General features: G+C 39.7%; 1 protein-coding gene across 8 annotated transcripts in view; it reads left to right on the top strand.

Annotated features, from left to right (window-relative positions):
- RASGRF2 (Ras protein specific guanine nucleotide releasing factor 2) overlaps nucleotides 1-27,377 on the top strand; it is a 222,075-nt gene that overhangs the window by 92,005 nt on the left and 102,693 nt on the right. For 6 of the 8 annotated variants that reach the window (XM_070517863.1, XM_070517861.1, XM_070517860.1 and 3 more), the window contains 9 exons: nucleotides 457-710; nucleotides 3,116-3,195; nucleotides 3,603-3,796; nucleotides 9,669-9,778; nucleotides 10,547-10,665; nucleotides 10,856-11,005; nucleotides 16,475-16,635; nucleotides 17,580-17,646; nucleotides 18,171-18,307. In XM_070517863.1, the coding sequence (XP_070373964.1) occupies nucleotides 457-710; nucleotides 3,116-3,195; nucleotides 3,603-3,796; nucleotides 9,669-9,778; nucleotides 10,547-10,665; nucleotides 10,856-11,005; nucleotides 16,475-16,635; nucleotides 17,580-17,646; nucleotides 18,171-18,307 (1,272 nt within the window). The remainder of the gene's footprint in view (nucleotides 1-456; nucleotides 711-3,115; nucleotides 3,196-3,602; nucleotides 3,797-9,668; nucleotides 9,779-10,546; nucleotides 10,666-10,855; nucleotides 11,006-16,474; nucleotides 16,636-17,579; nucleotides 17,647-18,170; nucleotides 18,308-27,377) is intronic. The other 2 variants (XM_044777914.2, XM_070517862.1) reach the window with 1 other exon arrangement.

Here is a 27,377-nt window from a genome sequence, read left to right as displayed (position 1 = left end):
AGGTCTGGAGATCTGTTATACAGCAGTGTGAATATACTCAACACTACTGAACAAGGTGGTAAATTTTATGGTATGTCTTTTTTTTAACCACAGTTAAATTTTTTTTATAGTGTTAAAGAATAAACCTTCAATTTCTTTCTTTTTTCAAATGTTAATAAGTAAATATGTAATGTTATTATATTCTGGTATCCATATAGGCAGGCCTAAAGAGCTTAAGCTTATGGAAGAAATTAGTGAACTTGAGAAAAAATATTATATTTGAAATCATCTTTTGTCTGCTATCTGGAAGAAGCTTGCCATTATTTATCCTAGTGGTGGGACCATTAGTGCACCAAGGAAAGAGTAGTGTATTATATGGCACAGGATGGACGCCCTTATTGACAGGCTCAAGAAAGCCAGTCTCACACCTCCCTGAGATTCTTTTTCAGTTTTTGATGTTGTGTTTGTTGTTGATAGGTTCAGAGCTTCATGCGAGGATGGTTGTGTAGAAGGAAATGGAAGACCATCGTGCAGGATTACATTTGTTCTCCTCATGCTGAAAGTATGAGGAAGAGAAACCAGATTGTATTCACCATGGTTGAGGCCGAGTCAGAGTACGTCCACCAGCTGTACATCCTGGTAAATGGCTTCCTCCGGCCCCTGCGGATGGCGGCCAGCTCCAAGAAGCCCCCCATCAGCCACGACGACGTCAGCAGTATTTTTCTCAACAGGTCTGTTTCGGCATAAATCAAAGAGCCATGTGAAAAATCCATTTGAATTTCTTAAAAGAATTTTTGCTTTATTCTTAAAAGAATCGGTATCATAAATTCATCTTTATGAGTTTATGATATTGAAAGCTATCATTTGTATTTCATTAGTCCAAATTTGCATATCTTTATCTTGAGTCTTAGAATCTAGTTTTCTGGTTTTCTTCTCTATTTGACATATATTTTCTTGTCATCGTGTGTGTTGGGGAAGGTAATCTCCCTCAAAAACTGAGGAAAATGTACTGATTAAGGGGTCTTTTCATGTAATTTATACAGAAGTACATTAGGCAGAGCAAAACCTAACAGAGGGCCTGAGAATCTCTAGTAAACTTATTTGCTCGATGGATATTTATGGTGTCCTTAATGCTGAGGATTCATCAGTGAACAAAGCAGAAAATCCCTGCCTTCATGGAACTTAAATTTTGATGTGAGAAGACAGATAATAAACAGTGAGTGAGTCAAACAGGTAGTATGTTATATGGTGATGAGTGCTGTGGAAAAAATAAAGGAAGGCGAGAAGAGGGGGAAAGGGAGTGCTTGGGTGTTTCACTTAAGAGGTTAGTTATTTATAGTCTTTGAGTAGATAATACATTTACATCATTGAAAAGTCAAAATAACATGAAAACATCAAATCACAGAAGTCTCACTCTTTGCTGTCTCTGCCCACCCCATTTTCCCACTTTGTATATGTAACCATTTTCAATAGTTTCTTATATATCCTTCCAGTGTTTCTTGATGTAGATCCAATCAAATATGAATTCTGAGTCTTATTTCTCCCCTTGTTACATAAAAGGCAATGTACTTTAACGTATACTTGCTTTTTCCACTTAATATATCCTGGACATCTTTCCTTATTGATATCTAAAGAGCATTCTGTTTTTTAATGAATTGCTCCATGGTGGGAGGGAGATTTCCCCACATAAGTTGGCAAGGACACCACTCCAGTGTGTGAGACATCCTAAGGGACATGTGGGGTACTCTTGATCCTCAGTCTACACAGCTAGCATTTTGGTGATATTTCCATGGAGTGGAGGGAGTTCACTGCTTACAGGGTCCTTTGGAAGGGCTGGAGGAATAAAGTCAGGGAGCTTCTCCTTGACCATTGAATTCAAGGGCACAGCACCATAGATGTGATCCAGAGGTTAGAAAACTACTGCCACCACCATTGCCTCGTCTGCCTCTCAGATCCATGAAGCTGGTACCAAGAAACTAGAATGCCGAGGCTGGGGACTGAAACTGCCCCTAGAACACTCGCGTCTCCACCACTGACTTTCGGCAGCGGGAAGATGGTCTCTGTTTCCGCCTCCTGTGTCTTACCAAGCACATCTTGTGGTGGAACTGAGTTTACATCTGGAGCCCTATCTGCAAGGGAGTCTGGGAAATGCAGTTTTAGCTCTCCAGCCTCTCTACCTAGAAGGAGGGTGAAATGGAGATTGAAAGAGTAATGTATAATATCTATCAAACTAGATTTGGTTAAAATCCTTGAACAATTTTAACTGCTTAGTTAAAATCCTATAAAAGAAAAACAAATTACCGTCTCCAACCAGTGTCTCTTTTGTTTCATGGACCATTTGGAAATAGTAGGGACTTCTCCTTGATGTTTCTTGTAATGAAATTTGAGTTATGACAAACCAAAGTATTTCACTGACATAAATAATTCTGTATTTGGTTGTGTCAATGTGTAAGTTCAGAAAAGCCTTCAAAGGCTCATTTTAGTAGGTTAATTCTAGTGAGAGAAAGCAAAAGATATTTTGGCATTAGTAACTGCACTTCTTGACCCTTTTAGGAGTTTGGATCCCTAAATTATGCGTAGTTCTCATTTTGGTATCTCTGTGTGGGCTCCATCCTTTTCAGAAGATTCTTTTACATTTCTGTCTTGGGTGTCTTAGGAGCAGTTACAGTAGTTCTGTCAAATCTTTGCTATGAATTTTTTCCCTCTCTCTCCTTCTGTCAAAACTCATTTTAGTGAAAGAGAGACCTCTCCCTGAGTTATCATCTTGAATCAAATTTGAAGAGAAAAGGAATCATAACTATTTTATTATTATCACTTGAAGTGCTATATTCTAACCATAGAAAGCTATTTTTATTATAAATTAGTAAAGACGGTTATATGACAATGATTTGGTCCTTACTGTCTTCCAATATTTGAAGCTTAGCTCAGAATTTTCTTTGAGTTTTTGAGGTGGTCTGAAAGATACATTGCTTTATGGGGGCTAATATAATTCATGTCGTTATTGGGTGTATACTTTGGAGGCCCTAGGAGACATGTATATCATGTATTTATTAAGACTTTAAGGACTCAGTGTACTTCTTTAACAAAATAGACACTTTATAGTGGCTAAATTATATGATTCTTCCATTTTTTATAGTGAAACAATCATGTTTCTTCATGAAATATTTCATCAAGGACTGAAAGCAAGGATAGCAAACTGGCCTACTTTAATTTTAGGTAAGTGCCTGCTTCAGAGATGTAGGATTTTCTCTTAATATGGCTACAATTAGAGTAAAATAACATCACAGCTTTGGCTGACCAAAGCTGTCTGAATTTCCCTTCCTTTTGACCTGTGAACTCCCTTAGCCACTGAAAATCTGTCTCTTTGCCCTTTGGGCCCTGCCTCAGGACTTGCCTTTCCCGTGGCCTGTCCTGGTTCATTTGGGGCTGGAGTCAGGCTCCGCCCCAGGGTGCATTCTATGAGATCAGTCATTTAGGTGTCCGGACTGAGGCCCCGTGCATGCATGACACCTGGTCCTGGGAACCACCCTCTGCCATTCCTGTTGAGTGAACAGTCTTTCCCCAGGCCTTAGGTACTTTACCGAGTACCAAGAGAAACTGTCATGTTTACTTCCTCTTTCCAGCTGATCTGTTTGATATTTTGCTCCCCATGCTGAACATTTATCAAGAATTTGTGCGCAATCACCAGTACAGCCTCCAAGTGCTTGCCAATTGTAAGCAAAATAGAGATTTTGACAAACTCTTAAAACAGTATGAAGCCAACCCTGCCTGTGAGGGGAGGATGCTGGAAACGTTCTTGACCTATCCAATGTTTCAGGTGAGTCATCTGGGCTGCATTTTCTAAGTCATTGATTCCAACTTGGTGTTACTGATACCCAGTGTGGCCAGAGTGAGATGTGCAAGTATCCCCTGTGAGGAATTATGGCACATACGTATCGTCTTGTCACCTTGAGCTTGACCCTGAGATAAATAAACTTAGGTCACATGTTCTCTGTCTAGTAGGCATGCGTCATTAGGTGATTTCATCATTGTGCGAACATCATAGAGTGTACTTACACAAACCTAGATGGTGTAGCCTAATACACACCTAGGCTGTATGGTACTAATCTTATGGGACCCTTGTCATATATGTGGTCCATTGTTGACTGAAACGTATTTATGCAGTGCATCACTGTATATCTAAGAAAACTAGGTATTTTTTAGACGGTTAAATTAAGAACGATTTTTTTGCAAAGCAGCACAATTTTCTCTTTACAGAGAGATTCCACACAGACTTCTTCCATGGAGTCTCCTCCTCCAGCATGTTTAAAAATATTATTAGGTTTACAGAAATAGGATGTTGTGCAAATGTTCCAGTGTGTGCTGGTTGCATAAAAGGTTCCTGGGGAGAGGAGTGACTGCTGGGAAGGGCTTTGTTTCCCTTCCCGCCCTCCTGCCCTGCTGTGATTGCTGCTGAGTCTCCCTTGGCTGGAGCTCTGGAGCAAAAGGAGGACCTTCCGGTCACAGTGGCTGTGGGGACTTAGGAGCCAGAGGCACTGGCTGCACCTGGGGACTCTTGGCCCCTGGTCAGGTTGCTGCAGTGAGGCTGGGGCTTGTTCTGATAATCACTTTGGGATTAGAGCAACCCAGTGGGTCAAGTACCCTTGTGTTCTTTCTCTCATCTCTTTTTGTTTTACATGGGTCTTTACTGATTTTATGAAACAGAGCACATATGACGAACACGTCGTAACCCTGAAATCATGCTGCAGAGATGCATCAGAATTCTATCACTGTGGAAACGTATTTTATACATGTGACATACATAGTGCACTCCGTGCACCACAGAGTGGCGAACACATCTTTAATGAAATAATACTCTACTTGTTCACATATACAGCTAGCATTCTAATAAACATCTTCTACACCTGGGCATTTACAGAGTGCATTCCACCAGCCCCCTGGAGCGAACAAATTCTTTCACAGAAAGAAAGCAATCTGATTACAGCAAAATGCTATAACTCAGAATAGTTTTTAAAAATTTTTATTTATTTATTTTTTATTGAGGTAATGTTGGTTTATAACACTATATAAATTTCAGGTAGACATCGTTATGTTTCAACTTCTGTGTGGACTGGATCACATCCACCACCACTTAGGTTCTTTCTACATTTGGGGCTTTACCGTTAAGAGCTCTTGAGTGAGAACTACAGAGGCCAAAATGTGAATTGAGTGTCCTGCTCCTTTGAAAAGTGTTGATTCTGTTCTTGTGGGAAGGCGTTGAATGTTCTCATGGTGGCGTTTACGGAGCTTCTGGCCAGGCCCCCAGATTGTCCTGTGGGGAGCCTATTCTCCTAGTCATGAGTGTTAGGGTTTCTGTGGAGAGTTTCTGAACAGGCGTCTCTGAGCCCGCTGATCATTTTCTAGCCTCAGAGAGAAATGTTGCTGTGGTTTGTAACTGTTTGTCTTAAAGTTTGTCAATCCTGCTTGAAATCGTGGGAGTCACCATAGAAGTTTAGTAAGATTTTTAAAAACCAAAAGGATATATTTGAAACAACTTAAGTATAGTGAAACTTTATAATGTTATTGTGTTTTTTTTCATGGAACTAAATTGTTTGAACTCTTTGCCTCTCTGAGGAAATATTTCACAAGAAAAACTTCGAAGCAAAAAAAATAATTTGCTTTTATTTTTTAACCGTATGCAGATTGTAATTTTTTATTTACAGTGAAACAAATTTGAATCTTTGGCAGTTACCTCTATGTTTTGATTAAATACCCTAAATTGTTTCTGTTCAGCAGCCCCAACTCAGGTGAAAATTTAAAGGTAGAATTGTGAAAGACTCATGGAGCAATCAGAGAGGTAGCTTGCTCCCTTTCTAACAGCCCATTAATGTCTTCTTCATGTCTGTTCACTTCTCCTTGCTGTGATTCTCTCAGTGTTTTAAAGTGGCAGAACACACTTGCACTTTAGCTGAGGTGTCCAAACTGTAGAGTATAGGGCTTTGCAAAGGCCTTCGGACTTCCTACAAATGTTGAGATGCTCTCTCCCTCCCCTCCGCTCCCTCCCCCGAGTTTAAGTACCATAACAATGACATGGCATTTTGATTAACCCCAAGGAGTTAAAATAGAATAACGTCAGAAAAGACTGTTGGACCTGGAATCTTTAGGAGACTTGGATGTCTTGCTCACCCCTCAGTCATACCATTGGGGGAGATAATTGAACCAGTCTAAATCTCTGTTTCTTACTCTCGAAACTGAGGCAGCTGAGCTCTAGTTATCCCCCAGAGCTCTAGCTCTCTCTGCTCCCAGGGGGACAGACAGGTTCTGAAAGTTTGGGGTGGTTAACTGCATGGTGGTGCAAGCAGCCTGGTGTTAGCCTAGGACCATCCCCGCCCCCAAGACTGTGCTGGCCCCAAGCCCTAGAATTTAGCTGAAGGGTCAGATGTTGAGATTCTTTGGCTTCTTCCAGACCAGGGTAACCAAAGGCCTCAGCTTACGAGAGACATTGCTCTGGGAAAAGCCTCAAACTTAAACAATTTAGCTATAATTGGTCCAACTATAAGAAATGTGCAAATTGAAAGAGCACTGAATTGTGCTCTTTCTTCTTTGCTTTCCCATAACGATTTTGAACAAACCAAGGGGGAAAATCATCAGTTTGCTGCCCAAGGGCCACATTGTCCTTGGTGTCTCTCCTCTGCCTTGTTCACTTGGTGTCTCTCCCTCCTGCCTTTTCCCTAGGGGTGACCCATGGAACAATTTGGGGAAATCATCCATTAGAGAAGCTTGAAGGTTTTTTCTTACTAGATTCATTCTATCCTTCTTTTTCCCTTTTGGTCCTTTCACAAATGAGGTGAAATAGTCCTGAAGGTGTTTTCTCCCTCAGGTGGTCCAGCTCTATCTTCTTCCCTGCATACGTGGCGTCAGCAGTGGTACTTCGGTACTTCTGCCTTGTTCTGGTGTAGGCTGGACACCACAGGATGAGACTGGGGCACTGTACTTTTCTGCTGTAGGACAACAATGGAAGAGGTGACCCAAGTTCATCCCATCAAGGGGCCTCTGCACAGACTTTTTCTTGAGCCAAGATATGGGGACAGAGGTTGGTGTGAGGCAGAGGGAGGAGGAGAGGTGATTGGCAACTTTTAGCCTATGTCTGTGCAGAGGAGAAAAGCGTTATATTCTACCTCTTTCTGGGCCCTTTGTTGAGTAAGTCGATTACTGCTCTTAATGGACTGTTTTGGGCTATGGAAACATGGAGGATGTGTAGAATTTGAATGATGTAGTAAATTTGTCCCCCGTTGAACTATCAGACAAGTAAGTCCAAGTGTTGCCAAGAAATTTGTTATGGAAAATACTGTAGTCATTAACATAATTTTTATTTAGCAAAGACAGTGGCTTGGCTAGTATTGTTTAAATCGGCTTCAGATGCTCTTAAGTCCATAGGCAAGCCAATGATGAAATCTGCTTCTGACAAGAACAGCGCTGTTAGATGTTCTCCAGAAAGTAGCCACTTGCTGCCCTAGCGACTTATTTACTGCTCGCTAATTAATGACTATCAAGTGACAAGTATTGTTCCATAATTGAAAGCAGAATTATGAGTCATCTAGACAGTACTTACTATGATTCTTGTTTTTTTGAGGAACAGATTTATAATCAGCTCCTAAATATACAGATGAGCTCTTTGGAGAATGATCCACTTCTCTGCAGAACGTCCTTTGCCTGCTTTTTGGCAGTTTCAGGCTTGTTTGTTCCTCCACCAGAAAGTGGGAAGGGCCAGTTACTGAATTTCAAATCCATCCACTTGAATTGAGCCAAGGAGCTCGCTAAAGTAGATTTCCTTAATGGGGGAGGATCATGAAGCTATTGACTAAACTTAGTTTTGTGGAGTTTCAGTGCATTATACATAGCCAAGCTCTCCCACTCCTGCCCACTTTGTTATGAAAAATTGAGTACATTTGCTGTTAATCGCCTTGATTGTCTCGTAGAACTGCTAACTTAAGAGGCAAGCTATTACTGATCGGGGCATTGTGCAAAAGGGATATTTGAAAATGTACTTATCTCAGGAGACTTCTGCGAAGTGGAACAGCCCTCCAGGCTGTTTTAGTGAGAAGTTCATGGGATGGAGAGGCAGAAAGCCTCCTCCACTTGTCCTTCAGAGGGAGGAGTCTCCCGTGCCCCACCCTCCTGTAACTAGGGAGTCTGCACTTCTGAAACCTTGACTTGATGACATTCCCTTGGACGTGATCCCAGGGGGTGAGCTGCAGATTGATGTCTGTGCTGAGGGCACTGCTCTCTGTACCTATGCATGGGCACTCAGTAAATGTTAGTACATAGCCCAGTGAAGGCCACCACCTGCACAAGAGCAAAAACAGATCCATGGATAGAGCTGCCAACACCTCAGGACAGAATGGAAGGAGCTACCCACAGGGCCCTGGGAAGCTGTTTTACCTTCTTCATTCTCAGAGGTTCTTTCAAGTGCTGAGACCCTAGTCCCAGCGGAAGAGACCCCATGGGCTCGTGTGCTGGTCAGAGGAGGGCTCATGTCTGGCTCTGCCATTTGCTATGAGGCCACCTTGCGCAATTTACCAAACCTCTTCCCACTTTGTTTTCTTGTCTGTAAAATGGAGAAATAATCTTTATGTTACTGGAGGATTGAATGCACATGCAAACCTCGAGCTCTGATCTGACCCAAAGCGGGCAGCGTTATGGTAGCTGTTGTTCGTGAATGTTATTATTAAAATTAGGGGCCGCCTGGGGGTGCAGCGGTTAAGTTCACATGCTTCCGTGGCCCGGGGTTTGATGGTTCGGATCCCAGGTGTGAACATGGCACCTCTTGGCAAGCCATGCTGTGGTAGGCGTCCCACATATAAAGTAGAGGAAGATGGGCACGGATGTTAGCTCAGGGCCAGTCCTCCTCGGCAAAAAGAGGAGGATTGGCAGCAGTTAGCTCAGGGCTAATCTTCCTCAAAAAAATTAAATAAATAAGTAAAATTAAATTAAATGAAACCCACTGCCCCTGCTTTCTAAAATAATTTAGTTTATAAAACAGTGAAAAGTAAATGTGTTGAGTCACTATAACTTGAGTTAAATGTCTACTGTGGTCTATTAAAACCTTCATATGGTTGGTGAAGTTTCCGCTTTTCACAGAATTCAGACAGTCTGTTCATACAGAAAAGTGTAAGTAAATAATCTAATTAAACAATACTTTTTACTGCTAGAAGGATGAGTTGAGGTAAAGTAGAATCGGAATGTAATAAGAGTGAATGTATCTTCTCCCGAGTTTTAATTCTTAAAGAGAACATTGCAGCAGCAGAACTGTCAATTTTTAAAATTTATTTGTAAACAAGCAAATATATCTAAAATACAGACTCAAGTGATTTGATGAGATCTATATCTGTTTCCCTATGAACCAATTTTCAAAATTATGATTAAGAAAGGTATGATTATATTAAAAAATCTAAAAAAGCAATTGTTTCTTTGTAACAGAATACTTGATGACTCTTTTTGTGTGTTCTTGGTGAAGTTTGTGTGAGTGTGTAAAATTTGAAGCATCGTTCATTTAAAATGTATTTAAAAATGTGTATATTTGTAAAACAATAAAAGCTGTAAGATTAGAGATGGGCTTTTGGAAGTGACGACGGCACGACAGCACAGGAGAGAATGTCCCTGTTACTCATCCTGACCAATTGCTCACGCTGGCCTCTGTTTGCATTCAGATCCCCAGGTATATCATCACACTTCATGAACTCCTCGCTCATACGCCCCATGAGCATGTGGAGAGGAAAAGTCTGGAATTTGCTAAATCAAAATTAGAAGAACTGTCCAGGTATGTGGGGAACTGATAATAAAGGGGAAAGCAGCTGGTTAGTCTCTGTGGAAACCTAATGTGTGTGTCCAGGGAACAGAAGCAAGACACAGCCCAGCTTCCCAGATTCACCTGCATGAGTGCTAGCTCTTGAGATGGTGCTGAATCAGCATGCTCATTAATTTTAACCAAGAGAAAAACATATCTTTGAAAATGTTTTTATAGCATGTAAATTTATGTCATTGAGATTAGGTGTATTTTGGATTAAGTTTGAAAATATTCACATTTATTTCAGCATAATAGAAAAATGATTTTTAGTTGCATTTTTGTATTCGTTTTTGGCAAGAAGCTAGAGAATGCATATTTTGGATTTGTCGGAGACTTTTCAGTGTTTCAGACAGTTATTTACATGTGTGTTCCTATAGCTTATATGGGATAAATGGTATAAAGTTCTTTCATTTACTCCACCACTAAGAAATGACATCCTAACTTCAACGAAGGAAGCTGTTCATGAAATAATACGTTGCTTTCCTGTTGCGTTTACGAGCAGCGTTCCCAGGATACTCACTGATCACTGACCCGCTTACCATTTGGGATCGTGATGAGCGTTGGCCTTGCTTTGGCTCATGACTTGTTGAAGCCTGGAGGTCCAGTCGGCTTCTCCCACAGCCCCAGTTAGATGGATACGAGTTCAGAACTGAGCTTCCCAGATGGAGCTCTTCTTTGCCTACCTGAGAGGGCCATGGAAAATATCTCTTCCTGTGATCCTGTCTGTGTTGTGTCTGACAGGGTAATGCACGATGAAGTAAGCGACACTGAAAACATAAGGAAGAACCTTGCCATAGAAAGAATGATCGTTGAGGGCTGTGATATTTTGCTGGACACCAGCCAAACTTTCATCCGCCAAGGTAAGCCCTTGCTCAGCGGAGCCATCATCTAAGAGATCTCTGTGACTGTCGCATTCTCACTGGCAGACCCAGGACAGGGTTTTGGAGCAGGCTTGATTTAGCTGTGTGATTGATGCTGTCGATGCAGGACATCCCCATGGCCTTGTCTGAGGCTGTGGTTGAGGCCCACCTTTGTGCTGTTTCTTTTCAGGGGCCATGAAAAACAGCAACACAATAATAGTAAAGCACGAATGGGACAGTAAATTCCATTCTGACTGGACTCTCCTCCTCAGTGGACCGGACGTTCTCTACAGCTCCAAGGAGGACAGATCGGTCTGGCCGATTGGAGTGGCAGTGCCAGGTGGTGACGACATCCAGGCAAAGGCCCAAGAGAAACTTGCATTGCTCAAAGCCCTTTCACATAGCAGTGGGGACAATGTCCGAAGTGAAAACAGCTGTCTTTTGTTCCCATTTTTCATCAGCACTTCTGGATCGGCCCCCCATGATATGATTTGATTCAACTGGTAACTCCAGTTGCCAGATGAAATGGTTCGCAGTCGACCCCCACCACACTTCAGTGTGTGCCACACTTTGGTAATGGTGATGGTATCTTGTTGTTGGGGTGCGCTTTGTGGGCATCACCCAGTAAATTAAGCTTTTGAAGAGTTGAAGATACTTGTGCTGGAAACGCTGGAGAAACGACAGCCTATCTAACGGTGCCAATTCCTCCTTGGCTCTCCTTCCAAAGTGCATGAATAAACCTCATCCCAAGCTCTTTTGAAGTGCTTGGTGCTCTGAGTGGGGGGAGCAGGCCCCCTGGAATTGATCTGAGACAATGTATTGCCCACATTTATAATTTTGAACTTGGTGAGGAGTGGCACTTAAATTTGGAACTAGGATTAACCTTTAATGCAGTTTCTGTTTATAACGTGCCAGTTCCTTTGAAGATGTTCTCGTTTCTGTTGCCTACCAAAATGTGCTGCTTAAAATATTTTCTTACCTCATCACACAAGACATTATTTGTGCTGTGCACATTAATTTTTGCACAGAGTACTTCAGAAATTTAACACATGCTGTTCTATTTTCTAGTATTTATTTACAAGGAGAGAAATCACACATATGTTAAAATTTGGAAGTGTATTTTAGGAAATGATAACTTTTCTCCTTTTTGGCTTTCGATGTTAATTTTTCTTTAAGTAATAGTGGAATATAGTGTTGACAATGCCAGGCCTTCCTAATTCCCCCTCTATTCCTCCACACAGAATATGTCACCATATTGGCTTCCTGCCTTCCCGGCACTTGCCTGCCTCTGTGCCTTTTTGTGTGCTGTCCCCAGCCTGGGGCCGGGAATGCACTTGTCTATCTCTTTCGTGCCTGTGAAAGGTCTGCTTGTCCTACCAGGCTCAGGTCAGACACCTCTAAGGAGCCTTTTAAAATCTCCTCCTCATCTTCCCCCAACCCTCCCTCCAGTTAGAGTGAATTTTCCTTCCTCCTCGTTTCCAAGGCCCGTTGCTCCTGGTGCCTATATTTCAGCCTCTGTGTATTATCGGTACACGTGTGCATGCCTGCCTCTCCCAGTAATGGTAACTCTGAAGGGCAGTGTTTATGAATTCTCTCTTGCCTAGTGTGCTGCTTTCCATGACAGATGCCTGGAAACTGGGCAGTGGATTAAATTGAATTACTTGTTGAATTGCAGTTTTGATTGTAAGGTGTCTTATTTTGTATTTTTCTTGTATTTGGAGTTCACTGAAAAATACTAATTGTCTTGAGCTTTATAATATATGAGAATGGCAACAAAAGTTTCTTTAACTAGAGTTCAGTTGCTAAAAGGAGTTTTGATTAAAAACTATTATTATGCATAAACGTTTAATATATTTCTACAAACGTAGACTGTTTTGATCTACGTTTGAAAAGACATCGATAATGAAAAATGCTTTAAGGTTGAATTTAATGAATAAGTCACATTTCATTACACCTAGAGGAGAACAATCATGAGCCACCTCTCCCTTTCTTCATGTCCAGAAGTTCTTTATTGCTTGTTCTGTACTGCTTCTGTCAGCTATTAATATATCTGATGTCATTACGGTATTGATGTTGATATAATGATGTGCCTTTCAGCAGTATATTTCTCTATTGTTTGCTTTAGTTAGTCTGTTTAGTAATTATTCAATAAAGGTGGTTTTAAAAAATCAAGGCTTGATCTGAAAGTAGACAGTAATCCAATTACAGACAATTTGGGAAGTTTGCCTGGTTTTGCTCTGGTCGCTCCTATGATCACTTTTATTAAATAGTCTTAAGGGGCTTTAAAACCCACGGAGGTGTTTTTTCTTTTTCTAATTCTTTTAAACTTTTGGGGATTCTCTTTTCTATGAAATGGACTACAGTTTATCTCTAGTTGTGTGCTAGTATCTGTGTTATTTACTTCAGGGGTGATATGAGGTGCGTTTCGGCATATGTGTGCACATGCATGTGCACAAAAATGTGTGTGGTTTCAATCTGAAATGAATTTTTATTCTGAGGACTAGAAAAAATAAGTCTTCCAGGTCATCTGAAAGGCTCTTCAGGATAGAGGCATCAGCCAGTCTTGAATATCCACCCATGGGATTTTAGTGATTGAAATAGCAGAAGTTTTATTGTAAATTGATTCCAGTTATCAAACAGTTGATGGGAAGGACGCAAAAGCCTGTATCATGGTGGTGGTCTGCTGCTGTCATTTATTTTTCAAAATCTGTCCAAAGTTTATTGAGCAAATGTTTCAGTGTCTGACGCAATAATAGGAAGACAGCACAGCCCTGTCACTGAAGGTCAAATCCTGTCTCCGCTGCTTCCTTGCTGTGTGATGCTGGGCAATTTACTTAACCTCTCTTTGCCTCAGTTTCCTCTCCTTAAGTTGGAATTAATAGTAGTACCTATCTGTTAGGATTGTCGTGAAGATTAAATGAGCTAATACTCACAGAAGCTTCTAGACTAGTGCCTGTGAGGTTATACTTTAAAAACCAAGATCCAAATTTTGTAGTAAGTATATTCAATAACATGAGATATATGTGAATATTTAATAGAAGGTACAGGCGCTCTTGACATTTTGCACAAAACCCACTGTGCATAGTCAAAACTGTCTTGTGGAAATGTGAAATAGGAAAATTAAACAAAGGTGACTGAATTCAGAGGGAAATGCATTGGATCTGAGACTTGGACTTCTCTGGTACCTTAGTCATTCCCAGAGTCAAAATCGTATACTTTCAATGTACCAGTGCCCTCTGACATTGTTACCATGGGGCTATGATAGTTAGACCTTCTAGAATGCCTAACCCAATAACCTGGAAACTGCTCTTTGTCCTTTGCCACTACTGAGTGGAATTAAGGAAAAGGGCATTAGCCGGTCTTGAGTGCTACTCTGTGGGAATTTAGGGATTGAAATAACAGAAGTTTTGTCGTAAGTTGACCCCAATTATTAGATAGGCTGATATAGAGATGTGAAGGACTTTATCATAGCAATGATCTGACACTGAAGAATTACTAATTTAATTCTAATTATTTCTCTAATTTGTATTAACTAGAGAGGGATCTTCAAATCTCAAGGTTTTGTTGAAACATCACGTCAAATATAAGATGACGTGAAAAAAATCCACTTATGTTTTTTCCGATATGATTGTTTTATAAACCAATGGTGTTAAAATTGTTCACTTTTAATTCAGATGTTTGGATTTCTGTACATACCTAATGCACACAGTCTCCAACATAGTCATAGATGGCTATGAGATGAACAATTATAGATTAAGTGTATTAGTGTATCGTTGCCGAGGAAACATTTTTTTTTACCTCAAAGCTGAAACTCACAGTAATTACTAATATATGAGCTATGTATTCTGTAATTTCTGATTTATAAAATCATTAAATGCTAGAAGCACTTAACAATGAACACATTATATCAAGTTTTCATAACCTTGGTTATAGCCTTTCTGAAAATGACTAGCAAATCCTTCTGTCCCCCAGGATATTTGTGCTAAGCCCCAGTCTTTTGCTCCACCCTAAGAGATCTCCCTGGATGACTCATGACCACCCCTGGCAAAGCTGGAGCTTACTGTTTTCTCCCATCCGTTCCCTTTCCAAGTGTCAGTTTTTATGTTGCTGAATCCATGTCAGTCTCCTGGTTATGCCACTCAGTTAGGTGTGACCTTGGGAGAGCTGCTTAGCCTCTCAGGCCTCAGTTTCCCCTTCTTTGAAATGCTGAGGTGAGCTAGGTCTCATGAAAGATCTCCTCTGGCTTTGATTCCGTCCCGTGAATCCCGTGAGTATAATCCTTTTGCAGCAATTACTTGCTCATCTACCTCTCTAAGCATTCTGCTTTCTGCTTCCCCATCTCTCCTTTACTTCTCAAATTTAATTCCTTGCTGCCTGCTCTCTTTACCCATATGCTCCCACCTACCCCACCTCCTTCATTTACTCTCCTCTTGCCGGTCAGTCCCTTAAGTGATCAAGCCTTTGTTCCCTCGTTCCATACCCTCCCCCAAGGTTCCTTCCCTGCTCTTCTTGAGGCCCGAATACTTCCCTGCTCTGCCTATCAGGCAGCCCCACCTAAACATTCACCTAAATCGATGGAATCCGATGGAGTTGGGGCATGGAGGCATGGGTCCCTTACCCCTGCACATCTTTAGATCTCTGTTAAAAAGTAGGTGCTGTTTGGAACATTCATATGTTATTGTGAACGTTTTATGACTCACAATCATAGTTTTACTATTTTATGTACGTGAAGAACTTTAGTGTTTTTTCCCACTTATAGAAGTAGTCTGTGCTCATTAAAAAAAAATAATCAGGAAACCCAGAAAATGTATGAAGAGGAAAACCAGATTGCCTGCAATCTCATCTCTTAGTGGTGACCACTGTTAATATTTAAGGGTTGAATATGCATTTAATGGTTCTTATGAGGCTGATATAAGTCTTTGTAAGGCTGCATTTGGGGTGGGTGGTTGTTAAACAAAGAGTAGAAATATTACTGGCTCAGGGCATTTCAGAAGTCAGAGTCAAAGGTATTTGGAAAAATCTTTTAGTACTTTTCGGTTTGCTATTTCACTTAGATTGGAATTTATTTTGGGGGGAGAGGGAGGTCATTATTAGGGTGAAATTATATAAAGTCTAGGAAGAGCTTCTCAGATTGAATGGAAGATAGCTTTGCTTGCAAGAATGTTCTGGGTATAGACTTTACAAGGTTTCTTTTCCATTTAGATTCACAAAGAATTTTTATCACACATAATTTAAATATAACCTGAAATAGCTGCCCTTGAAAAATATTCCTTAACTAAATTGCATTGAATTGTATAATTTGTGTATTTTTATAATATACGGATATTGCACATTCTATTTTTTAAATGCAGAGTAAACTACATTAATATGCTATTTGTATGCCGTCGATGCTTCAGGAAGCATAAACTCTATATGGTTTTTATTATGTTATTTTAGTACTGTATGTAATTGTACAATATGTACCTTGTTCTTAAGGACATAAGTTGATTGAGATCAGATCACCAAGGACAGACGGCAGAAGTGCCTCGTTCTTTGCATTCAAATTGGCTTTCTTTCAAACTTATTTTCCAGCTTACAGATGAATAATCAAGTCTAAAATGTTTTAGAAAATAATCGGAATTAGTGTGACCCTTAAAACACAATGTGTTGTTTCTTCTGCTCAGAGTGTAGGGGATTTATTTGTTCCGATGGTGCATCCAGTAAATCCTTGGTATCTTGGAAAACAGACCCTAGTGTTTATTGCATCAGGAATGGCTCTCACTTGACAACATTTTAATTGCTGTGTGTTCTTCACTCTTGTGATCACCAGGTTCTCTTATTCAAGTACCTTCCGTTGAGAGGGGGAAACTTAGTAAAGTTCGCCTGGGTTCATTGTCTTTGAAAAAGGAAGGAGAAAGACAATGCTTCTTATTTACAAAACACTTTTTAATTTGTACAAGAAGTTCAGGAGGAAAGCTGCATCTGCTCAAGGTACTGGTTTTACATGACTATTCCATCTCTGTTCCATGCACTTAAGAGGCCTTGAGGTTAATTTAATTCTGACTTTCCCAGGCCTGGAATCATAAAACACATGTCACAATTGCATAGTGAGGTAAGGTACAGTTACCAACCTTGACATTTACTTTGTTGTCAATTGGATCCAAAGTAATAGAAATTTAAGTGTGAATTACTATAAAGAAGTGAAATTAAAATTATATCTTGTGCAAAATTATTACTAATTGATGACTCTGAGCTACAAAAAATCCTGTCAAATCACTTCATTGTACTGAGGTAATATTTGCTGAATGCTATTTTATCTTGCTCTATACCAAGAGTCAGCAAACCATGGCCCACAGCTTGCTGCCTTCTTTTGTTAATAAAGTTTTATTGGAACACCGCCATGTTCATTTGTTTATATATTGTCTGTGGCTGCTTTCATGCTTTTTAAAAAAGATTTAAGTAGTTGCAAGAGAGATCATCTGGCTTGCAAAGCCTAAAATATTTATTATCTGGCCCTTTACAGAAAAAGTTTGCCTATCTGTACCTTCTGTTGTTAGTGCCTAAAAATATTATCCAACATCATGATGATGGCTTTCTATTGCTTAAACCACTTCCTGGTTGGTGAATTCAGCCGTTTGCTGAGCTGCATTCACTCTCGAGGGCCCCTAAGGAGCCATCTTGTCTCCCATACACTGGCTTGCTAAATTTTATAAACCTTGGGAATGAGAGTGGGTTGGGGGAAAAGAATCATGACGTTCAGTGAGTTCAATTACTTTTTACCTGTCTAACTTTAATTTTGGAATCTATGAAAAATTATTTCTGATGCAGAATTGCTATGCTTTCTTCTATGGCAACTTGAATATAAGGTTTACAAATCAGAGCTTTCCAGGCTGTGCAGAACTCAGCCTCTTAATGAAGACTTGTTTTGTTTCCAGACAGGTGGGGTTCTGTCTCTAATAGAATGTACGTTGATTGAGGAGCCCGATGCCGGTGACGATGATTGTAAGTCACGTTCCATCACTTAGCATAAGAAAGGTCCCACGGGTTTTTATTAATTTACAGCTCAGAAGAGCTGCTTAAGGAGGCAGGAGACGTGCTGAGAATAAACTCCCTGAAGTCACTTATATATGAAAAATCCTATTGAGCCATTTAACCTGTGAGCCTTGTTAAACCATCTTTGGGAATTCACATTTTACTGAGTTGGTCTCGTGATAGTGACTTTTTAGTAGCAGGCAGAGAAGAAAGGAATTGAATTAGAGTGTTGGAATTGTGTAGATTATGGAAATTAAAAAAAACAGAAACAGGAAGTGAGGACACCAGCATCCTAGTCCTGAGAGTACAGACCTCAGCTTCTTCATCTGCTTATGGGCTCACGGAAGCCTTCTGCGTGCCTGAGAAGTACCACATTGCCGAAATAAGATTTTGGACTTGCATGCACATCGATCATGTTACTAGAACTATGTTAAAGCAGCTATCACTCGTGTTTTTGTAGTAACATCTACTTGCTTGGTTTTTGTGTGTTGAAGCCAAAGGTTCTGGGCAAATGTTTGGACACCTGGATTTTAAAATCGTGGTGGAGCCCCCTGATGCTGCCCCCTTCACGGTGGTCTTGTTAGCACCTTCACGCCAGGAGAAAGCTGCCTGGATGAGCGACATAAGTCAGGTGAGCAACTGACTTTTGCCATACTTTTTTTTTTTTTTTTTAATTTCACAACATAAATTTTTGGGGAGGTCTTTTAGAGTTATTTTATTTTTCTTAAAAAATTACATCTGATTACCATGCTACTGTAACCACTATGGATCTTGATATGCTGGGATCATGTATTGTTGTTGCTGTTTTTCTGTTTAAGGTTAAAATTTACCTGAAATTTAGTACTTGCATTTTAGTTCCAAAGCATTTTTGTACAAGCTGTAAATGTCATCCCTTATGTTGAACAGTGTTAAAATTGCCCTATTAGTAATAAATTGTCCAATGACCCCATTAGATTTTTTTTTGCTTATTTGTTTCTGAGGTAAGAAAATGTTGAGAGATACAAAAACAGCTAACAAGGGCTCTGGCGAGACCTCACAAATTAAGGAATCATACCAAAGAAGGGATGCTGTCTGTGGTATGAGATCTGAAATGAGCTCATGTGTTTTGTGTAGGAAAGAATAGGGAACAGATTTGCTTACCTTTCCTGGATCATTAGTGCCGCATCGGGGAATGGCTCTGTTTACTCAGGATTTGGAAAAATGTCAAAACTAGTCAAGATTGGAGCTGGGCATTCCTAAATCCAAGCTCCACGTTAACTGTGGCTCCATTAGCCAGCACAGGAGAAAAGTGAAGCAGTGTAAGGAAAGTATTAAAAGATTATCTTCAGAGTTGTTAACTCAAGGAGGATTAGGGCAGACAGAAAAGGCATACACTGTAGCTTCCACTGCCTTCTTTTTTTGAAGAGCTCATAGTAATTTATATATGACTTAGGTAAAAACATGAACCGTATCATAGTTCTTCAGATACTTCATTTTTTTTCTGAGTGACTAAAAACTGAGGGGAGATAGAAAGAGAATGAATGGCAGAAGTAATTATTTTTATATGTTAAAGAAATTTTACAGACTTAATCTCATTTGACCCTTACAATAGTATTCTGGAGGTAAACAGAAATATTAGTCCCATTTCATGGGTGAGAAACCTAAGGTTTAGAAGTCTAAACGTTTGTCCAAAGTTACACAACTGAGTCAGGACCCAAACCTAATCCAGGTTTTTTATTAACAGTCTAAATGTCCTCTACCAGAATGCTGGATGTTTACTGTCTACCCCCAAGACTGCTTTGATGGTGAATAAAGAGCTAGAAGTGAAGGAACTTCTTTTCTGGCTAACAAAGGAATGAAAATATGGGATCTTGTATATTTGCATAATTACATCCTTGTGGTGATTTATTAATACTTTCATTAGCTCTATGCTGTATATATTAATACTTTAATTAAGTCTCTCTAATGCATCTCTTATCTTATGAAACTCTGAATTGCTTGTTGATTCTATGAATGTTTATCGAGCAATCACCACATGCTGCCAGGTATCGTGTAGGTCCCAGGGATATGGGATGGTCCCTGTTCTCAAAGAGACACGCAGGCTAATAGGGAAGAAAGGGAAGTAGACAGCTTAATGCAACACAATTTTGTAGGTGTTGTGAAGCCAAGACAATTAGGAAGAGTGAGGGGAATGCGAGCGTAGGCAAAGACGTTTCCAGCTGCTTCCAGCTTCTACCTTATGATGTAACTGGGGCTCCTGAGATACAGAGTTGATACAAGCCTTAAGTGACCTTCCTTAGGGTACCTGGTGAGGCATTGCCGAGAGAGAAAGACCCGTGGGATGTGTGAATGATTCTATACCAAGACCTTTAAGGAGAGGATCCAAAGCTTTGCCTGCCGGAAGCATCCAAGTGAGTCTGTCTACTTAGACTATTTCTCGAGGCAGACGTGTACAGCTTCCTCCTGTTTCTCCAAGCTGCTGTGGCTTACATGGTAAATTGTACTAGATGCTTTGTACAATTGAATAGGAGAAGGAAGCTAACGGAAAGTTGTATCTTTGAGTGACAGTGATATCATGACATACAATTACTATGTTCAGCAGAGCCTTGATATTGTGTGGCTTTGACGCTTATGATTTCATTCATTCCACAGATACATTCATGCGGTGACACTGTATGCCAGGCACTGTTTAGGCATTTGTGATGCATCATCAACAAGAGAGGCAAAGGCAACAAAAAATTCCCTAGCCTTGTGTAGCTTACATTCTAGTGTGGGGAAGACTGAAAAAGAACAGTAAACATCATAAATAAGTACACACTATTTTATGTTAGAAGGCGATAGGGCAGGGTAAGAAGAATTGGACCCCTGGAGGCAGGTGTGAGTTGGTACGGTTTTAAAAAGTTGGTCATCTCATTCTGAAGAAGGCATCTAAACAAAGACTGTAGCAGGTCATGGAAATACTATGTAGATGTGTGTTGAAGCGAAAGTCATTCCAAACAGAGGGAACAGCCATTGCAAAGACTCTAGAGCAAGAAGACACTGCATATTTTGAGTAATAGCATGAAGGTCAGAGAAGCTGAAGTGAAATGTGTGAGAGGGAAAATTGAAAAAGAGGAAGTCATTTAAATAGCATTGTTAAGTAAGCAAAGGGATGCAGAAGGTCAGCGTTTAGGGGAGAGAGACTCTATGCCATTTAAGTGGAATTTAAGGCTGTGAGACTGCTGAGATCACCCAGGGAGCAAGTATAGATAGAAATGAGACGTGGGCTGTGGTCTGAGTGAGGCATCAGGGATAACAGCAAAAAGGACTGAGAAGGAACCACCAGTGTGGGGGACAGCCAAGATGGCATGGCATCCTGGAAGTCAAGGGAGGAAAATGTATCAAGGAAGAGGGGGCGGTCACGTGTCAACACTGGTAAAGACTGAGTTTGGTAGTGAGTGCTCTGAGATACTTAGTGATTTTCCTGAGGCAGAGTTTGAAGGGTGGGTGGTGCGCACAGAGCGCTCCACTATTGATTGAGCCTAGCCTGCTGCCCAGCAGTCTGCATCTCAGCTGGGCTTCGTTCCCCACTTAAAGCATTTTCATTTTCTGGGGAAATTTGTGTGCTGTACCTACATTGATGGAATTTGTCCGTCTCCCAAGTATGTCTCTAGGCATATTCATTATTAATAAGATGAACCTACCAAATGCTGGAAAAGTACTTTTTAATATTTTATTATGTACAAAATATATATAAAAATATGGAGGGGCTGGCTTGGTGGCGCAGCAGTTAAGTGGGCATGTTCCGCTTCAGCAGCCCGGGGTTCACCGGTTCGGATCCTGGGTGCGGACGTGGCACCGCTTGGCAAGCCATGCTGTGGCAGGCGTCCCACATATAAAGTAGTGGAAGATGGGCACGATGTTAGCTCAGGGCCAGGCTTCCTCAGCAAAAAGAGGAGGATTGGGAGGATTGGCAGATGTTAGCTCAGGGCTGATCTTCCTCAAAAAAAAAAAAATATATGGACACAAAAAGGAACTACAAATAATCCCAGCACCCCTCACACTAAATAAATGTTTATCAAAATATTTTCCACAGATAACTGTATTAGAATTACCAGAGGGTTCTTTTAAAAATGCAGATTCCTGAACCCACATTCTAGACAGCCCACAGGCTTAACAAGCTCCACAGATCACTTTTGCACAATTAAATTAAAGAAACTCTGTCCTGAATGTCAACTGTTTCCATCTCTAAACCCCCCACGATCTTGCCATACTGAAATAATTTTATGGTTTGTCTCTCAGTGTATTTATGCATCTTTTCTTGCCTTTTACCTCATTTACATCTTTCTCTCGTCCTACAAATTCTTCGTATTGTTGTCTTCTAACAGGTGTTGGTGTCTTCTTATTAGGCATGTGGGCCGTTTCCAAGTGTTAGCATTAATGTATGGTGTGGTGCTAAACATCTTTGTGTAGGGAAGTTTCTCCCCTTTCAAGGTCCCTCGTTGGTATATCTTCCCCAAAGCGGGAAAGGCTGGGTCAAAGGGCCTGACCATGTTCATGATTTCATGATTTGTGACTCAACAGACTGACATAATGCTCCAAGAAATATTTAACTCATCATTTCACTACATCATCAGCAAGATAACTATGCGACTTTCTTCTAAGTCCTGCCAATGTTGATTTTGTCACATTTATCACATTTTCCTATTTAATGGAAAAGTGGTATTGCTTTCTAGTGGCTTTAATGTACATTTCTATAATTATCAATGAGATTAATGTTTTCCACTATTTCTATTAAGAAATCTGTTTATACCAGATAGACGTTTATTCATTGGAGCTATCCTTACAGACTAGGGAAATGAATATTTTCTTTCAGTTCAAATTATGACTATGTTCTCCATTATTTTGTCTTTTTATTTTTGTCACTCTTTATTTGGCAAAATCTTAATTTTTTTGCGGCTTGATTTGATGCCACCTTGCTAAGCTGTTGTACTGTTACGCTAATCACATGTGGCTCTTGTTTTGAGATAATAAAGTGGTTCCTGAGTATTGACACAATCCCAGTTTCACATAAAGATTCTGCAGAAAAATAAAGACTTTTGGTTTTGCAGGCCTCTCTCTCCGAAGCTGTAATTTTTAGAAGTAACAATTGCTTGAATGATTAATTACACTTTTAGTTACACGAGTAAGGCCATAATTAACCGTTGGCGCCTCCAATAAAATGTGCAAGTGGCTAATGGTCCTGACCAATAATTCTTCCCTTTTTCATCTATTTATAGAGAAAAAATTGAGGCTGAAGATTTGACCATTCATTTCAATATAGTGCCTTCATTTGTGCTTGTCTTACTGTCATACATAATGGTGTATTAAACAGGTTTTTCTGTAATTATGGGTATTAACTAAAATGCAGAATTAAAATTCACCCCTGAGTTTCTTGGTTTGGGCAGATGTATCAAAATATAGACCTTGTATAGGCAAATAGGTAGCATACTAACATGCTTTTTCCCTTAAAATAGCTTCTCTAGAATCAATAGGAAATTTTCTACTTTACCATAAAAAGGTGAATTAAAAGAGAAAAATTGAATCTAAGCTTTCTTCCTACTACTTAGAAATATTAAGAAGGTAAAAAACATATGGTGACACAGTAGACCACTGACCTCTGAACAGGTATTGCCTTAAGCAAGACCCTCAAAAAATCCTGCTGGAGAAGTCATTCTCACCCCTTGGCCAAGGATCGGCTGTGTCAAAATCACCTGGGGCTTTTGTGAACAGACTGATCCCCAGGTCCCACCCTAGTCATAGTCATCACAAACTGAACTGGAATAGCCATGCCTAGGAATCTGCTTTGGTTATCCTATTAATTTCAAGATTTACTGTAATTCACATAAATTCAATGTGGCCTTAAAGATAGGTGACACCCTGGTTATTTTCTTGTATTTCTTCCCAAATGAGTAAACTGTATTCATTTTCCCCAGGCTCAATCTCTTCTCTCCAACACAACCAAGATATATGCTTATATGATCATGAATATGCACTATGCCTTCCAATATAAATATATTCATACACACATTCATATATGCAAATTCTATTGTAGTTTAACCTTTTTTCTGGAAAAGAACTCTTTCTCCAGTGCAGCATTACTGAAAGTCCCAAACGGAGGTAAGGTAAAAGCACACTATGCTGGTTGAAGTGGGTTATTGGACCCAGAGGCCCAAGGAGTTCTATTTGTTCACACCCGTATTGTGCATGGAGCCTGTCTGTAGAGCCTTTAAGAAATGAGGAGCCCATTTCAAAACACTCCTCTATTATAAATATACCGTAATACATTTTATGTATGCATATATATGTGTATATGTATTATCTATCTATCTATATATATCTCCATCCATCCCATGGATCGATTAAAGATTGTGTGTCAGTTATCAAAGACTTTTTTGTACGACTAAAATATGACTTTTCGTTATATGGTCTTTTGAGCTGTAGTTCAGACTGCATGTATGTTTTGTTCTCCTGAAACTTGAGTGTAAGTGAAAATTTCCTTTTCTTCCTATTGAAAATTATTTTAATGCTTCACACAATGAATCAGAAAGATTTATGAATGAGATCTGACATTGGATAATGAGATGTTCAGAAATGGTCACGTAAATCTTCTCTTTTGGATCTAAAACATTCATCTCCAGTTCTAATTCCAGCAGTGGGGGACTGAGCTGATTTAGATCCCCCTTAGCCACAAAACCGACGTCTTTAACACATAGAAACAGTATAATAGAAAAATTTAATACATTGGTGATATTTACAGATATAAATCTGTAAATCTCTAGTTGCCAGAAATAACAAGGGCACTTAAAGTCAGAGCAGAAATGTTGTAAGCTGAAGACGTAGAGACCTGGGAACGATTTTGGATTGGATATTGGTCCCAAAGGGAGTCAGTGCTAGCCTTGGGGCTCTTAAAGAAACTGAGATCCCTGTTTAGAGCCTGGACATTGGAAGGCTGTCCCTTGTGTGAAAGAAGAACTAAAAAACTCTACCCTTTAGGCCAGGAATAAAATAAGGAAGTTTGTCTTTGTGTTGGGTTCTGAATTTTTAAAAATCTCCTTTGAAAAACATGAATGTGTTTCTGGTCTATGGATTTGACATTCAGATTTATAATATTCACATGGTGTGAAAATTCCAAACTGAGAAATTAATGTAAAAATAAATTTTGGCAAATGCTTGGTAGAAGCAAACACGAAGTGACTCCGTTAGCAACACTTCCACAGGTCAGGGCTTGTGACAATGTGCTCAAAGTCGACAATTAGAAATCCTGTGAGTCAATTATCTATCATGAGTAAGAGTCAGAACACACAGTGAACAGTGTAATTAGCACTGCTAGAAACTCAGATAGTAGAGTGACGACTTGGAAAAGATTGTAAAATAAGAGTGTTTAAAATATAATAAAGCTATAAAGAAAGAGAGAGACAGAGATAGAGAGAAGAAACCAGAAAGAAAGAACAGATGACTGTGTAAAAAGGACCAGGCTGATCTGTCAAAGAACCAAATAAAGAACCTAAACATGGAAACTTAGTCCTAAGTCATCCTAAGGCTGTTGTCTCTGTAACTATGCCATTTGCTTAGAATGTTAAAGGAAATTGAAGGAAGTTGTTCATTTTCCACAATTCTCACTGACACTGTGTATCTCTGCCCTCCCACTTCCTGTATTGGTTAACCAAGTGGCATCCTCATGGTGTTTCAGAAACATTGAGTGAAAAAAAGCTGACAAGTAGCTAGAAAGATCCCTGGGGTAAAGGATTACGTATCCTCTCCTCCTTTCCCTCTTTGTGTGCAACCTCTGTCCCCATATAACCCTTTCCCCTTGCCCCGCCCCCCCATAGTTTCATAAAATGGGGATTATGTTAACCTATATTTTTCCACTGAAATTACGAAAGTGAATCTGAAGTGTTTGCTTTATTCCTCTTTGAAGGTCTGTCATATCTTCTTTCTCTGCTCTTCACCCTCGTCTCCCAGTGCTTAGCCCAGTGTCTGTCACATAGTGAGTACTCAATAAATGCACACATGAGATGCTCATTTAATAAAACTCCTAGTGCTGTATAATCAGTGCACCTTCTTGGTGTGCTTGAGAATTCAAAAGATAGACTAGTTTTGGTTAAGCTCTGTATCATTCAAGAGAGATTTGGCCATTCTTTATTACTTTTAAATATATTTGCATCAGAAAAATCTTAAATTGTATAATAGCAATGGTCATCTTTGACTTTTATCTTTTTTTCTCTTGATTTTATTCAAGAACATCAATTTCTGTTATTTCTTTCTTCCAAATATTTATCTCTATCCCTTCCTCTTCATTCCCATGGTCTGCCTCAGGGGAGGCATGAATCGTTCCACTTATTGACTCAGAATATCGTTCTGATGATCTCTGGGTCTCCATTTATTCCTCTCTCTTTTCCAGTGAACACCTCCATGAGGCCAGCTGTAGATCTTTCAGCATAAATGGACCACTTAGAAACCCTCAGTGGCTTCCATCTGCCTACCAGATGAAATCCAATTCCTTCCTTTACAAGAGACAATTTGGTAAAACTTGTAATTACTTTAAGGATGTTGATGAGGACATTGCTTATTTCATTATTCAATATTTTCTTTATGAGAACCCATGAAATAATTTTTCTCTGGATTCTAGGATTCTAGGATTAATTGAACTTCTACTAAACTGTGAATTTTGTAGCTGACCACGTGTCCCCCTTTGAGTTGGCTGTTCCATAGCCTAGCTAATTTTGAGGCTCACCTATAGCAAGTGTTTGGGACTTCTCAACATAAAGTATGTGTGGTGGCTTCATTTCAGGCTTCATCTTATTGTTTTCCACCCTTTATCCAAATCCTCTCTATTTTCTTACTTATCTTGACTTTTGTCTTATATGTGCTTTTGTAATCTACCTTGTGGGAATAAGATGGAGTATGAACTCACATATAAGGACATATAACCAAATTGATAGATAGATAACCGTAATTATTCATACAAAAAGATAACTCCAAGTTATTTCCAGATGCTATAGTTTAAGGAAATGAGTAGAAGGGGAACTTTAAAATTTCCACTTTATTCCCAGAAGTTGGCATTGCCTGGTCATTGAAACGATGGCAGAAGACCTAAGGAAACAAATTTTTGAGGAAAAACAAGTATGATAAAGGCTAATATACTAAGTAGACTGAATGGTGATCCATAGTTTCTTATCCACGTATTCACTCCTTCATTAGACATTGGGGTTCAGGTGAACCCTGGGTTCCAGACCTTTGTGAAGGTACTTGGCAATCAGCTTCTTCACACTGTTTAATTGCAGTCAAAAAGCACTACATGATGTCTTAGGAACTAGAAGTAATTTCTGATTTTAAAAATTGTTTCTATCTTTTCTCCTTTTCTGTTTTGTTCAAAAGCAATATGTATAATTCAAAATAAATCCTTCTTTAACCCAAAATAATTGCAAAGGGAAATTTTAAATTGATGAAACATAGATATAAATAAAGAAGGCAGAGAAAATTAGCAAAAGTTCCTGAGTTTTCCTCTTAGAAAGAAAAGAGAAAAAATGAACAGGGCTTTATGTGTGCCAGAAACAGGAGAAGTTGTGCAATGCTTCCTCACCAAACCAACATGGTGCCAATAGAAACTGCTAGAGAAACTAGCAAAATGTGGGAATTTATTGGCAAAAAAACACCTGAGAAGGAGGCACAGAGCGTACTGGTGAGATTGAAGATGAATT

This window comes from Equus asinus, chromosome 9 (assembly GCF_041296235.1).
Source record: "Equus asinus isolate D_3611 breed Donkey chromosome 9, EquAss-T2T_v2, whole genome shotgun sequence".
Classification (NCBI taxonomy): Eukaryota; Metazoa; Chordata; class Mammalia; order Perissodactyla; family Equidae; genus Equus; species Equus asinus.
The sequence above is the reverse complement of the archived record's forward strand: the minus strand, read 5'-3'. Positions and strand labels throughout refer to the sequence as shown.